The following is a 16440-nucleotide window of genomic DNA, read 5'->3' on the forward strand; positions in this document are numbered from 1 at the left end:
ACGGAGTTCACTGACACTTACATCCATCGAGTCAGTGATGCCATCCAGCCATCTCATCCTCTGTCGTCCCCTTCTCCTCCTGCCCCCAATCCCTCCCAGCATCAGAGTCTTCTCCAATGAGTCAACTCTTTGCATGAGGTGGCCAAACTACTGGAGTTTCAGCTTTAGCATCATTCCTTCCAAAGAAATCCCAGGGCTGATCTCCTTCAGAATGGACTGGTTGGATCTCCTTGCAGTCCAAGGGACTCTCAAGAGTCTTCTCCAACACCACAGTTCAAAAGCATCAGTTCTTCGGCACTCAGCCTTCTTCACAATCCAACTCTCACATCCATGCATGACCACAGGAAAAACCATAGCCTTGACTAGACGAACCTTTGTTGGCAAAGTAATGCTCCGCTTTTGAATATGCTATCTAGGTTGGTCATAACTTTCCTTCCAAGGAGTAAGCGTCTTTTAATTTCATGGCTGCAGTCACCATCTGCAGTGATTTTGGAGCCCAGAAAAATAAAGTCTGACACTGTTTCCACTGTTTCCCCATCTATTTCCCATGAAGTGATGGGACTGGATGCCATGATCTTCATTTTCTGAATGTTGAGCTTTAAGCCAACTTTTTCACTCTCCAGTTTCACTTTCATCAAGAGGCTTTTGAGTTCCTCTTCACTTTCTGCCATAAGGGTGGTGTCATCTGCATATCTGAGGTTATTGATATTTCTCCTGGCAATCTTGATTCCAGCTTGTGCTTCTTCCAGTCCAGCGTTTCTCATGATGTACTCTGCATAGAAGTTAAATAAACAGGGTGACAATATACAGCCTTGACGAACTCCTTTCCCTATTTAGAACCAGTCTGTTGTTCCATGTCCAGTTCTAACTGTTGCTTCCTGATCTGCATACGAATTTCTCAAGAGGCAGGTCAGGTGGTCTGGTATGCCCATCTCTTGAAGAATTTTCCACAGTTTATTGTAATCCACACAGTCAAAGGCTTTGGCATAGTCAATAAAGCAGAAATAGATGCTTTTCTGGAACTCTCTTGCTTTTTCCATGATCCAGTGGATGTTGGCAATTTGATCTCTGGTTCCTCTGCCTTTTCTAAAACCAGCTTGAACATCAGGAAGTTCACGTTTCACATATTGCTGAAACCTGGCTTGGAGAATTTTGAGCATTACTTTACGAGGGTGTGAGATGAGTGCAATTGTGCAGTAGTTTGAGCATTCTTTGGCATTGCCTTTCTTTGGGATTGGAATGAAAACTGACCTTTTCCAGTCCTGTGGCCACTGCTGAGTTTTCCAAATGTGCTAGCATATTGAGTGCAGCACTTTCACAGCATCATCTTTCAGGATTTGGAATAGCTCAACTGGAATTCCATCACCTCCACTAGCTTTGTTCGTAGTGATGCTTTCTAAGGCCCACTTGACTTCACATTCCAGGATGTCTGGCTCTAGGTCAGTGATCACACTGTCGTGATTATCAGTCATGAAGATCTTTTTTGTACAGTTCTTCTGTGTATTCTTGCCACCTCTTCTTAATATCTTGTGCTTCTGTTAGGTCCATACCATTTCTGTCCTTTATCGAGCCCATCTTTGCATGAAATGTTCCTTTGGTATCTCTGATTTTCTTGAAGAGATCCCTAGTCTTTCCCATTCTGTTGTTTTCCTCTATTTCTTTGCATTGATCGCTGAAGAAGGCTTTCTTATCTCTTCTTGCTATTCTTTGGAACTCTGCATTCAGATGTTTATATCTTTCCTTTTCTCCTTTGCTTTTCACTTCTCTTCTTTTCACAGCTATTTGTAAGGCCTCCCCAGACAGCCATTTTGCTTTCTTGCATTTCTTTTCCATGGGGATGGTCTTGATCCCTGTCTCCTGTACAATGTCACAAACCTCATTCCATAGTTCATCAGGCACTCTATCTATCAGATCTAGGCCCTTAAATCTATTTCTCACTTCCACTGTATAATCATAAGGGATTTGATTTAGGTCATACCTGAATGGTCTAGTGGTTTTCCCTACTTTCTTCAATTTAAGTCTGAATTTGACAATAAGGAGTTCACAATGGTCTGAGCCACAGTCAGCTCCTGGTCTTGTTTTTGCTGACTGTATAGAGCTTCTCCATCTTTGGCTGCAAAGAATATAATCAATCTGATTTCGGTGTTGACCATCTGGTGATGTCCATGTGTATATATATATATATATATATATATATATATATATATATGATGTCCATGATATCAGAGGAATACAATCTAAAACCACTGCTATAGTGGATTTTGAAAAGTTAAGCTTTGTTTTGCTTTATTTTGATTGATTTGGTTTTCTTTGATTTCCTGAAGCTGCCACATGGTTTTCTGCCCAATACAAGAGAAATGTAAGGCCCTAAACTTATCTCTAATTCTTGGATGCATTGCATCCAAGTTTTGTGATAACCCAGACTTCTTTCCCTCTACAAGGTTTTCTGGCTAAGGCTAAGTCACTTCAGTCGTGTCCGACTCTGTGCGACCCCATAGACAGCAGCCCACCAGGCTCCCCCGTCCCTGGGATTCTCAAGGCAAGAACACTGGAGTGGGTTGCCATTTCCTTGTCCAATGCATGAAAGTAAAAAGTGAAAGTGAAGTCGCTCAGTCGCGTCCAACTCTTAGCGACCCCATAGACTGCAGCCCACCAGGCTCCTCCATCCATGAATTTTCCAGGCAAGAGTACTGGAGTGGGATGCCATTGCCTTCTCTGAAGGTTTTCTGGACTGGAGGTTATATAGATTGAATGAACTTTCTGAAATGAAAAATCCAAGTCATTTCCTCTTACTTTTTTGTGGTACTTCCTCAACTGTGACAATTCCTATCAACACAGCCCCATTCAGTGTACTGCAGACAAAGGAGTTAGGGAAGGGCTGGCTGGCACCACGAGGACACCGGAGTCCACTAACTGGTGACAACTAAAGGGATTGGAACAAATATCCTGAACATGTGAGATAACCAAGATTCTACATTTGGGTTTAGTTGTAGCAGGAAGTTCAGTTGCCATCAGCTCCAGTCACAGTGTGTTTTGAGTTTTACTTTCAATAATAATGGCTTCCATTTGCTCAGCACTAACTTACTCGATATGAGACACTGTGCTGAATACTTTGCAAACATTGTTTCATTTGATGCTGGCAAAGAGTCCTATGAAACAGGTACTATCTTTACCAGTATGCAAAAAAATAATAATATAATATAATAATATAATAAATAAATAAAATAATATAATAATACAATAAAATAATAATCCCATGAAGACTTCTCTCAGAGAGAAACTTGAAACACACACACACGTTTAGCCAGTCTCCCTTGCCCCGTGTCGCAATTCTGTAATCCTGGTAGCAAGAGATAAGCAAAATCAATGCAGGATGTTTTACCAATAGTCCCACCTAGAGGCAGGAGGATGAATAAACTAGAAAATATTTTTTGTTTCTTCCAGAAGGATTCCAGAAGGGTTCCATTAGATCTTGAATTTCTATTAATATTTATCATTTTTCATATTAGATTTGTGCAAGCTGTAACACAGCAAAAATGAAATTGGGTCTACTGAAGATGTCAGGAAACTACTATGGGGTTAAACCAAAAAGTGGGGCTAGTCCCCAAAACTGTCTGTTTAATGTCCAGTGAGTCACTAGACATATTCCTGGTAAATGTCAAACACATCCGGAAAGACTCTTAAGGTTATATGATTTTACTATTCCTGTAGAATATTATTTGAAGAGAAGTTTCTTCCCCTCTCAGAATTCATATCTTTTATACATCAAAAGCTCTCCAGTAAGGTCCCACAAGCACTCCCATCAACTGAAATGTCTATTAATGTTTTTAATGGTAATCAATACTTAGCCCATGGAATATTTTTTGATCTACCATTGTTTAGATATTCACATTTACAATTACTCCTATGAAGGTTCACCTCAGAGGACCAACTGATCCCAAGGAATTATCCCAGAATTATGAATGTGTAATAATTTAGTCTTAAACCTGGATAGTTCAGTCTTGGGTAAGGCTTCTCTTAGCTGCTTGATTGTGGAGGAAAAGATGAATGTGGAAAGATATTAATGTATCCAGGGCAACCAACACAGGACTGAAACACAGGCTTGACACCAAAGCCCATGCCAGTGTGTTTTTCAGAAAGTAGTCTGAACTGCCTGCATTACAATCACAGGGGATGCTTATCAAAAATATAGATTCCTGGGTCTCACCAAGGAACCACAGAGTTAGAATCTTGAGGTGGATACTAGGCCTCTGCATATTTACCAAGCACCCTGTGATGATTAACATACAGAACCATTCAGCTTCCTGATGCTGCAGGAGAATTACAGTGCACAGAATGTGGGGGCTGTGTGGGAATGGGGTACACAGGGCTCTGATGATTCTTCTGTAATCCCTGAGCAATCTCAGGGTTTCAAAGATGACCCACGTGGCTTTGGCATGTTCAAGACGGGTCCATAAAAGGACTTTCTGTTGTCTGTGGCCACATGGCCATGAAGTTTGCAGTATTCACAAGTCTCCAAAGACAGTTTGGTGCAAGGGAAGAAAGGGTGGAGGTAGGCATGGAATAAAACAAGAAAGTGAATTTGACAATTTTACCGGGGAAAGCTGAAAGGCTCGTTGCAGGGCGGAGCCTACAGCTGATCAAAACAATGAGGCAGGGAAAAGACGGGAACTCGCCCCAGTCCTCACCTAGTTTCCGCAGGCTTCCAGGTATGTTGTCATCCACTGATTGGTTACAGCTTTCCCAGTTACATAGACGCTTAGCAGCAACTCATTAAAACAAAAACAAGAACTCTTTCAGCAGGGTTAAATTCCTTCTTTAAAAGTCTCTTCAAAAGACTCACAGCTGAAAATTCAGCTCACCACTCTTCCCAACTCACTGATTCTATAGAAAACTCAAAGGTGTGAAGATGAGAAGGAAATTGACAATAATGCTCAAGGCTAGAAGCACTATTCATTTGAAAAGAATGCTTTTTTGAATCAGTGGTTGTTCGGCCAGGTTTGTGTCTGGGTGATTCTGAGATGGCTGTGTCTCTCTTCCCCAGTCTCAGGAGGCTCAGGTGCTGAAACAACTGGCGGAGAAGCGGGAACACGAGCGAGAGGTCCTCCAGAAGGCTTTGGAGGAGAACAACAACTTCAGCAAGATGGCAGAGGAGAAGCTGATCCTGAAGATGGAACAAATCAAGGAGAACCGTGAGGCGAATCTAGCTGCTATTATTGAACGTCTGCAGGAAAAGGTAATCGTAACATAGAACCGAGCAGATGCACATTCATATGCAACACACAGCGAGTAAATTCTCAAATACCAGGCATCAGAGACTTAAACTCTGCTACAGGTGCGGAAGGCACCTAACCCCATGGGCAGTGTCTCCCACTCTGCAATGTGGTTGAGGAATATAAGTGTGACTTACAGCTGGAATTCTCTCAGGTTTTCCAGTACTGAATAGACTGAGGGAGGCTGATTCCTGCTTTTCAAATGTGTATGAGGCTTCAGTACAAATCTTAGAAACTCACCTACTGGAAAAATATTAAAATTGGAAATGTTAACTATTTTATATAAACAATAATACATATCAATAATATAATGAATATTTTTTAAAATAATATTATTATAAAACAATAATACAAAATAATATATTTAATATTTGGTATAATGTTTAATTAATATATAATATTAAATATGTAACTTATTGTCAAAATATATTTGGACATGTTTCCATAGGTTTGGAAAAATATATTTGTCAAAAGAGGACAGAATATTTATGAACAGTGGAAAGCCCTTGTAGGAAAATCTACATGGAAAACTGGGCTTTCTTTGTGGCTCAGTCAGTAAAGAATCTTCCTGCAATGTGGAGACCTGGTTCAATCCCTGGGTTGGGAAGATCCCCTGAGGAAGGGAAAGGCTACCCACTCCAGTATTCTGGCCTGGAGAATTCCATGAAATGTATAGTCCATGGGGTCGCAAAGAGTCAGACACGACTGAGCAACTTTCAAACAAAAAAACATGGAAAACTAGTAGAGGAAGTTCATTACCTCCAGATCTGGCACCCTGGTATTTTTCTTCTCATCAGTCTGAATATACGATGGCCATTCCCATCAGTCAGGATGAGCAGTACTGGAGATCCTCTGGAAATTATTCTCTCAGAACTATAATATCTTTTATTCAGGATAATTATGAGTCAACCTTCATCTCTCATCATAGGCCCTAAAAAAATAAAATAAAACGGCGTTGCTAGGAATGGGGCATGCTGATCTTATCCAGGATTGGCAATTAGACCTCTAATCTCAAGTACAAGATTTATATCACTCCACGGCAATCCAGGAGCATTACTGTTTTTTTTTTAATTACACACACTCGAACACACAGCACATCCTTCTTGATTTCAATTGTAAAAGAGGTCATAAAATTTGCATATTTAACTAGTATTTCCAGAAGTGTTGGTTTTTAATGGGCAATTTGTTTTTCTCTGCATATTTATCTTCACCCACCCACACCCTTCCGCCAGCTCCTTTTTCTGTCTTACCACTGTCACCCAGAATCAGGCTCCTCCATCCAGACGAACATACATTCATACGTATATGCATGAATACATACAGTTTGTCCTATAAATATTGAGCCCAAGGAATTATTAGTATTCTTCACATCAAGCTGCAGAATCTCCATGGGTGGGACTCAAGCAACCCTATTTTTTTTTAAACTCTCCAGATGATTCCAGTATGCAGCCAAGTCTGAAAACTAGTGGTTTGTAGTCTGTTCTGATATAAATCTCAGCTGACAGCATTCTATCTTGTGCTGAATTATGCAGCTCACATCATATGTAAGGCCACATTTTCCCTTATTCCATGGCTAGTGACACTTGCCGAGATCTGTTATCTTTTTAGTAAAGTGGAGATACTCCTTACAGAATACCAACTTCACTTCCATTTGATGTATTTTAAATACACTGTTTTTTGTTTGCATATGGTATATGTGTTTGTATATACTAAAACTACTTTCCTTTTTCCTAACATAAGAAAAAGTAAATTTTTTATTATGGCCAATATCTAGCCTTTTGTCTGAATGAAATTACTACAGTGAAGTTAGAACTTAAAAAAAAGGGTCAATAATAATACTGAAAGTGTATGAAACTGCCAATATAACATAAGCTCTTCTGTAGTCTCCCACAAAAGATGATCATTACTGAAATGGTACTTAGTAAGTTGTCATGAGGTGACCACACTAAGTGCCTTTTATACATTTTAATTGCCCACCATTTTGACAGTCTTCCCTGGCCCTACCAATTAGCCAAGAGATGTGATAAAATTCCACATGAGGTTTTGCAACAATCTGCCTACCACCCAGCCCTCAGCCCCCCTCGTCCTTAGTGAACTGAACTGAGTATTTGAACAGAGCCTGTCCCTCAGTGGTGGCTACAATGGTGTCCTCCATGTCATTCGCTCATGAATTCCCACAAACCTCTCAGAGTCCCAGGCATGTTAGCTCAAAGCCTTTATGCTCGTGTTCAGTTACTCAGTCATGTCCAGCTCTTTGCAGCTCCATGGACTGTAGCCCACCAGGTTCCTCTGTCCATGGAATTTTCCAGGCAAGAATACTGGAATGGGTTTCCATTTCCTTCTCCAGGTGATCTTCCTGAGCCAGGGATCCAACTCACGTCTCTTGCATCTCCTGCATTAGCAGGAGGATTCTTTACCAAGAGGGAAGCCTCTCAAAGCCTTTAGCTGAAAGCCTAAAACAAAAACAATTCCAGTTGCACTTTAGAACTTCCTGATGAGCTCTTTTAAATGAGACCTTCTGATGTAATCATCTGGGGCAGAACCCAGAGATCAGCATTATTTTCAAAGCTTACCAGGAGACACTGGTTGGACACGAACAACTCAATGGACATGAGCAAACTCCAGGAGATAGTGAAAGACAGGGAAGCCTGGCATGCTGCAAAGAGTCAGACATGACTTGGCGTCTGAACAACAAACAGCAACAAAGTAGACACTTGTATTTAGCCCGAGTTAAACTCTGAGTTAAAGACTTCTTAAATGTTTTATTTTCTTGTTATAAGTTATCTCGAAATATTTTCATCTTTGTTCCATGAAAGTGTTCTTTCTTCAAAGAATAATGTTACACTCTTTTTTACATATATGACTATTTGTTTATTGAATAAATGAGCAACTATAAAAATATAAAAGCACCAACATGTAAGTAATATGTAGGGAAATCCTGTGTCTATATGGTTCACCACTGAAAACGCAGCACCTAGAATGTTGCTTGACACAGAGGAAGAACTCCACAAATATTTTTGAATACATACATACACATCAATGCATACATACACAATTTAGCTCATGGTCCTTCTTTTCTCTCTGTTCTTTTCCGAGGATTCCTCCTGCCCCCCACAATTTCTACTATCTCCTGTATGAGAACTTACCCTCATGATTATTAATCATTAGCTTAAGAATTATTAATGATAATAAATGTAGTTGTAATGATGCTACGTTTACCAAACATATATTATGACACATATTAGCTTTGTGCTCAGTACAGTTTTGAATGTTACTCTTTCTAAAATTTCCATTTCTCTTTCCTTAGCACTACATTCTTAACGCTCCCACTTATACAGACAAGAATCAAGTGACAAGGGTGTGGACAAAAAGATACCTGAGCCACAAAGACCTACAGTAGGCCGATGTGTTTTTGTCACTCGAATTGATATAAACAGTCACGCCCAGGACACAATAATGTACCTGGGCATTATGACAAACACTGAGGTGAAATTGAAAATGTTTTTATTCTTTGAATTTCTATTTCTCAAAAAGAGGGGGATGGGGAACACCATGCAGAAAGGATAAGAGACTCTTTCTCCCTCACCCAACACTTCTTTCTTCCCCTCATGCACTAGACTATATCCCTCAGAAAGCCCACCGTTTGACACATTAGGCACCATGAGTAGTAGCAGCTTTGTTGTCAAACCCAACCAGGAACTGGAGTGAATAGTTAATCATGAAAAATCAGTTAAGGCAGATCTAATCATTTAAGGCATATATTCATTAAGACTTCCCCCGATGGCTCAGTGGTAAAGAATCTGCCTGTAATGCAGGAGATGTGGGTTCAATCCATGGGTCTGGAAAATCCCCTGGAAAGGAAATAGCAACCCACTCCAGAATTCTTGCCTGGGAAATCCCATGGACAGAGGAGCCTGGAAGGCTACAGTCCATGGGGTTGCAAGAGTCGGACACAATTTAGCAACTAAACAACACAACATAGATGATAGCTAGATTTAGGAGACTGGATAAAGAACATGGAGGGAATGGGGACTACTAACTCACCTAGCAGGTCATTTAAGAAGATTTCTACTGAATCTTGATGAATTCTTCTCTTAATCCAACTTGTAAGACATCTTGGTTTCAAAATTTTACTGAATCATTCACTAGCCAATGCCAAGACCTCCCAGCCTGAAACTTTGTAACAAATACTGAAGGAGTTTTAGGTGTTTAGGAGTGAAAGAGAAAAAAAGAAAAGAAAACAGACTTCCTTGACAACTACTATAACTTATTCAACCACAAAGTATAGAAATGAGCCTGTTTCGATGTAACTGATACTTTCACCTCTAACAATGGATGAAAAGTCAAGTGAAAGCATAATAGTTACTATCTTAGTGATAATGGTGTTACTAATATGACTTAGTTTAAAAAGATACAAAGATTTTAAGAGAGTAAGATTCTGTGGTTCTTTATCTCAGAAGTAATTTTGATAACATATAACTAGGTAGAGATTTCAACCATTATCAATTTCCATTTATTGTAACCTTTCATCCTTCTCATCTGATATTTGGGTTTGGGGGGCGTTTTTTGTCATTCTGAGTCATGAGTGACATCTATGTAACTATTTCCTACGCAATATGTCTTATAAATGAATCATGAAAGGAAAAAGAGGATCAAAGCTAACCTTCATTGATTTCTCATTGTAAGCCAGGTATTTGGCACATACTATGGAATTTAATTCCAGAAGGAAATATTGTAATCATCCCCATTTCACATCTAAGGAACCCGGTCCTTAGAGAAATCAAGCCATTTGGTCAAGATCACAAAGCTAAGGACTTTGGAGTCTGAACAAGTCTCTCTGACTCCAGACGTTTATGCTAAGTTAAAAATGTAACTTGTGCCAACTCTTCACAGTAAGCAGACTGGATTGAATTTGGCAATAAGGTGTCCATGATCTGAGCCACAGTCAACTCCTGGTCTTGTTTTTGCTGACTGTATAGAGCTTCTCCATCTTTGGCTACAAAGAATATAATCAATCTGATTTTGGTATTGAACATCTGGTGTTGTTCATGTGTAGAGTTATCTCTTGTGCTGTTGGAAGGGGGTGTTTGCTACGACCAGTGCATTCTCTCGGCAAAACTCTGTTGGCCTTTGCCCTGCTTCATTCAGTACTCCAAGAGCAAATTTGCCTGTTACTCGAGGTATCTCTTGACTTCCTACTTTTGCATTCCAGTGCCCTATGATGAAAAGGACATCTTTTGGGGATGTTAGTTCTAGAAGGTCTTGTAGACAATTACCAACATTTTGCTGATTGGAAAAACAGACTGTGCTGAAAATGACAAGCCCACTGCATATCTCCATTTGATTCTCCCACATTTTTATATGGAACTGCATTACAATTTTAAGTGTATTTGATGATTTGAATATAAAATTTTCAAATAACAGATTTACTAAAATACCTGAAAATAAACAATATTCTCCCTAGGAGCACAGCCTTTAAATTTCCTGTTTTTCTTTTTTCTTCAGTTCACAGATTATATTTGTTCTCTCCTATGGCAAAATCTATTTCTTTACAACTAATTTTTTAAGTTGAGTAATAAGTGTGCTCCAAAGTAGCCTAATAATACTAATTATAATCTTTCCTGTTATATTGTAAATTTGGGTTTATATGAATCTTTAGACTTGAGGCTGGTTTTTTTTTCCTAGCATAGTGATGGTCTGAGCTTTTTCTCAATTTTTGTCAGAACCGAGCTCTTACTAATTAGTTTCTTCCTGCATGAGAAAAAGATTTTACAGCATCTTTTTCCTCATCAGAGCAGAACAAAAAGAAGGAAGAGTCAGCTGCCTCCATGCTAATTCCCCCGTGACATTTCCAAACAGGACATGATTTCTCTATACATGCTTTTTTCCCCTTCTCTTCATGGCTTTTGAGTGCAGACAAAAAGCTCATTTAAACCAATTACATAAAATTGCTTTTAAACTCTTTCTCTAGAATCAACTTGCTGCTTACTGTAATTCTGTATTTTTGAAGGAAATGTATGGCTATATATATGCCTTTTTCTCCAAGGACCTACATTTGAAATGACACATTTTTTTCCACACAACTATAAAATTTTCTCTGCTCACTCACACTAAAACTACATAGCAGTGGTTGAGGGGTGGGGTTGGCTGCAGAGCCAGGCTCTCTGAGTTTAAGTCTCAGCTCTGCTACTTGTTGGTTATGTGATCTTGGGCAAATGGCTTGTCTTTTTGTGCCTCAATTTTTTCATCTGTAAAATGGGAACCATAATAGAGTCTCCATCACAGGATTGTTGTGATGATCAAGGGAATTAATACAGGTAAAATCTGTACTTATGCAGAACTGGTACATGTTAAGTGACAAGTAAATGCTTAGTATTATAAAGAACCTATAAGCAAAGACTTCTTGAGATCAATAGAGCTTAATGATAAAATTTACTTTATGGCTGGTCAAGGTCATTGCCTCTAAAGGAATTTGTAGGGCTACAAGAAATTTCTGGAGCTACAGGGGGGAAATAGCAATATAAATAATATTCTAAATAGAAAATACATAATAATAATAATCATTTTCTATTTTAATTTAATAAACATTTAGACCCTATAATAGGCAAGGGACTAAATTAAAACTGAAAATACTAATATCATTATCAACATTCATTTTTCTATTTAGAATATTAGTTATACCTACCAACACTTATTTAGCCCCTATAATGGACAAGGGGCTTCCCCGTGGCTCAGTGGTAAAGTGGCTCACTGGCTCCTGCCAATGCAGGAGATGTGGGTTCAATCCCTGTTTCCAGAAGATTCCCTGGAGAAGGAAATGGCAATGCACTCCAGTATTCTTGCCTGGAAAATCTCATGGACAGAGGAGCCTGGTAGGATACAGTCCACAGGGTCCCAAAAGAGTCAGACATAACTTAGAAAATAGACAATAATAGGCAAAACCATGTGCTTAGAAGAACGATGTACTAAAAATAGCATTCCACATTGCCTATCAACTCCTTCCTCAGAAAGTTTAGTTCCCAAGTCAAGTTTAGCACCTCAGTTTCTCATGTAAACAAACATTCATTGATCATATACATACGCAAAACACTCTTTGGGGCCCTGCAGATGGAACAAAAGTGAAAAAATACAGCCCTGGCCCTCAGGGAATTTCTAAATAAGCACCTGTCAAAGACAGCAGATGAAACAGGAGCAGCAATGCCCAAAGTACAGGTTAGAATAAAATGGCTGCCCCGTGAAAGAGATTTATGCACATTTACAAATGGAAAGTGAGACAGTTTTCAGTCTAATGAAAATCTTCATGAAGAAAGAGACAACCACTACAGGGATTTAAAGAGTCTTCTGACAGATGGCGATGAGAGACTAGGAATCACAACAATTGAATATCTCATGACAATTCCATTAAACCAAGAAATCAAGTAGGTGTAGGAAAAGAGTAGAGGGTGAGGTTGGAGAGGTCATTTGGACGACTCAAGTTTTGAAAGACTTTGATTAAGGAGTTAAGAATTTAGGAAGCATACATAGGGTCTTCTTCCTACATCTCATCCTCCCAAAGTGTCCATTGGCAGTTACAAATCCCTTAAAGTGTTAGAGAAAAGGAAAAAGACCATCAAAAATCATAGAGAAAACAGTGTGCTATTTTATTGCTATTCTGATAATTTATACAGTAGTCCTAATAGTCAAAATTCTCTTAACTATATGATCTATATGATCGTTTTGTCATCATTTTAATCAAATACAGGGACAAATTTTTTAAAAGACAGACGAGACTGTATGGTATTTCATTGCTGTTCGCTAGATTCAGACAGTAGTCCTGAGAGTTAAAATTCTCTCAAAAAAGAAAAAAAATGAAAAAGAAAATTGTCTTAATCATGTGATCTTTTGGTCACTATTTTAATCAAATACAGGGATAGTTTTTTTTTTTATAGACACTATTAGTTTTCCATGGTCTTCTGTGACATGACGCTTATTGGATGCCATGTTTTACTTTCTTGTGAAATGAGAAAGTTGTCTCCTAAAGGAAATGGCAACCCACTCCAGTGTTCTTGCCTGGAGAATCCCAGGGACGGTGAAGCCTGATGGGCTGCCGTCTATGGGGTCGCACAGAGTCGGACACGACTGAAGCGACTTAGCAGCAGCAGCAAAGGCAGACACTAAATGCGAAGGAGGTGGGGGTGGGGGAGGAGGAGCTACTTTCTGTCAAGCGCGTAGTATGTAAATTACTGGGAGGGGCGGGCTCTCCTGCTTCTCTGTGGACGAGACGCGTGATGTCTACTCTCTGGTGTTTTTCAGGAGAGGCATGCGGCGGAGGTGCGCAGGAACAAGGAGCTGCAGGTCGAACTGTCTGGCTGAAGCGACAGAGGGTATGGCACGCCCCACCATTAGTAAACCCCCCTGCCTATATTATAATGGATCATGCGATATCAGTATGGGAAATGTATGACATGGTTTAAAAAAGAACTCATTATAAAAAACAAAAAACAGAATCAAAAATAAAAAAAAAAATCAATGCGGTCTCTTTGCAGAATGTTTTGCTTGATGTTTAAAAAATACCTTGGATCTTATTTTGTAAATACTTACATTTTTGTTAAAAAATACAAGTATTGCATTATGCAAGTTATTTCATAATCGTACATGCCCTGTAACAGGCTTTCGATGTTGTGTCTTTCCACTCAAATGAATTTGCTAGGTCTGTTCTTTTGGAAGCTCCCCACGTCTGACTCCATTCCCTGCCCTTTACATTCCAACAGAAAAATGAGGTCAGTAGACAGTCTTTGGTGCTAGAAACCCACCATTGCCTAATGACCTAGACAGCTTGGTAATCTTTGGACTTGACTGAGGCCATACTTCGATCACCGGTATTATAACTCCACACAAACCACCACATTTGTTCGCTCATAATCTACTAACTGCCTAGAAACTACAAAACCAGGCTAAGTAACACCACTACTCATAGCATTTACTTCTGCTTCTACTGGATTATGTGCTACAAATGTGCTTTGGCTTTAGAAAGGGATGGATGAAAAAGACAGATCTGAGATCAATCTGGGTAGAAGCAAAAAGCTGAACCTTTTAAAGTGCTGAACACAGATCCCAACCCAAATGGTTCAAGCAGCCGTGAAATTGCTTTTCATGAAGTGGGCTTAATTCTCTAGTTTAAGTTCTTTTGATGGAATGAATTAATGTGTCAGGTGGCTTATTTGTGGATGCCATGGTTGATGATGTTCATTTTAAGCTCTTACCTATAGTACAAGTACATGATGCTACTGAATATTTTTCCACTTGGAAACTGTGAGCTGGTTGTTGCATTCAAACACACACGCAAACACAATCAAAAACACTGCGGATTTTCACTTAAGCTGGTCTTTCTTCCCCAGTGTGAGGCAATCCTGCCAATTAAAAAAAAAAAATTATTCCATCTGTGAGGGCTGATGCAGTCAAGGGGGCTAGGCAGGGCATTTGTGCCAACTAAGAGAATCACCAAATACCCACCGTGAGTACCTATCGCAGTTTTGAAGTCGTTTCTCCCCCAACTCCCAACTCCTGAAGGTTGCTGCCTGCATATTTACTCTTCATTAGTGCTATTTTCCTGTATGTCATTGTGAGCAAGCTGTGATTAATAAAGAATTGGAGTTCTGTGAACTAATACAGGTTTGGTCTGTTCTCTTGCCCTTCTGTGTGTCTGACCCTGGAGTTCAGATTTTACTAGTGTGGTTGTTGGATTAGACGATCTCAGAAACAGACAATAATTAGAGTTTGAAGGAAACCAGGGCCCCTGCTGATTCACTTCCCTTCTAGAGCAGCAGGAAGCGTCACTTTTCTCTCTCCCTCTGACAGCCCAACACAGCGGGAGAAGTCTTCAATCTGTTCCCCTTGAAAACAGTCAAGATTGAAGGAGACACCACAGTTTCAGACCAGTAAGTCTACAGAAGAGACCCCCTCTCAAAGCACTTGGAAGGTTCCTGGCACAGCCTCACATTCTCCCACGCGGCCACTGGACACCTTCCGCAGCCTGTTAAAATGCGATTTACCCGCCACACTGCTGAATTTTGCACTGCCAATAAACACACTGCACACATGGACACAGCGGGGGGCCTGTCAGTGACCCAGATGGATCCTGCAGGACCAAAGGAACCACATCCAGTTCTAGCAGAAAATCATAAATAATTGAAACCACACAGACTTATGAATAAGCAAACTGGGCTATCATCCATAGGCGTGCTAACAAGCCAAGTTTAAGGTGGAGGCCACCTGGTCCCTATCTTGAATATCCTTTATTTGTGGGAATCTAATACTGCAAACATCGAAGCACATCCTTAAAAACATGAATTCCATGATCTTCCTTTGGGAAATCAATCAGAGCTTCTGATGAGCAGAAAATAAGCTATTTTTTCACAGTGATACTTTTTCTTTATTTATCTACTATTTTTTTAAATTAAAATCCAGTTTGATCTACAATAGTATGTTAGTTTCAGGTGTACTACATAAGACTTGACATTTGCATACATTATAAAATGATCACCACAGAAAGTCTAGTAACCATCTGTCCCCATACAAAGTTATTACAGTATTATTGATTGTTTTCTTTGTGCTATTTGTTAAATCCTTGTGGTTTATTTTTTGTGTGTGTGATAGCTTTAATAGCACAAAATGTTTGTTGCTACAAGTTATACATGGATTGTAACTGGAGGTTTCTATCTGTTAATCCTCTTTACCTATTTTACACACCCCCAACTTCCTCCCCTCCAGCAACCACTCATTTGTTCTCTGTATCTATGAGTTCTCACAGTAATTTTTATTTCAGTTTGGAAAACATTACTTGAAGGGCTTCCACTGGGGCAGAGCCTATGATTAAGCCCTGGGAATATGAAAACAAATCACTGTGAGAAGCTCATAGTCACATAGCTTGTTTTAGTCCAGAAGTGCTCAGTCCTCAAAATATATTGAGGGAAAGCATAATCCCATCAGTTCTCTGAAACTTTCTGAAATATTAGAAACGATCAACAAACTCCTGGTGTTACTCTGTGGTGCCTAAATTGGAGCTGCCAACCAGCCTGCTGCCTAGTCTCAAAGATGAAGAAACTAAGGCCCTGAGAGGGATAAGTGATTTTGCTCCAGGTCCCAACACCCACTTCTCACAATCTCCTTACTAGTAAGTAGCTCATCA

General features: G+C 39.6%; 1 protein-coding gene across 1 annotated transcript in view; it reads left to right on the plus strand.

The window, feature by feature from the left end:
* STMN2 (stathmin 2) overlaps positions 1-14919 on the plus strand; it is a 58226-nt gene extending 43307 nt beyond the window's left edge. Inside the window, exons 4-5 of the mRNA XM_027561242.1 lie at positions 5045-5236; positions 13566-14919. Coding sequence (XP_027417043.1) covers positions 5045-5236; positions 13566-13625 — 252 coding nt within the window. The 3' untranslated portion in view covers positions 13626-14919. The remainder of the gene's footprint in view (positions 1-5044; positions 5237-13565) is intronic.
* Positions 14920-16440: the final 1521 nt, after the last annotated feature.

Source organism: Bos indicus x Bos taurus, chromosome 14, assembly GCF_003369695.1.
Source record: "Bos indicus x Bos taurus breed Angus x Brahman F1 hybrid chromosome 14, Bos_hybrid_MaternalHap_v2.0, whole genome shotgun sequence".
Lineage (NCBI taxonomy): Eukaryota > Metazoa > Chordata > Mammalia > Artiodactyla > Bovidae > Bos > Bos indicus x Bos taurus.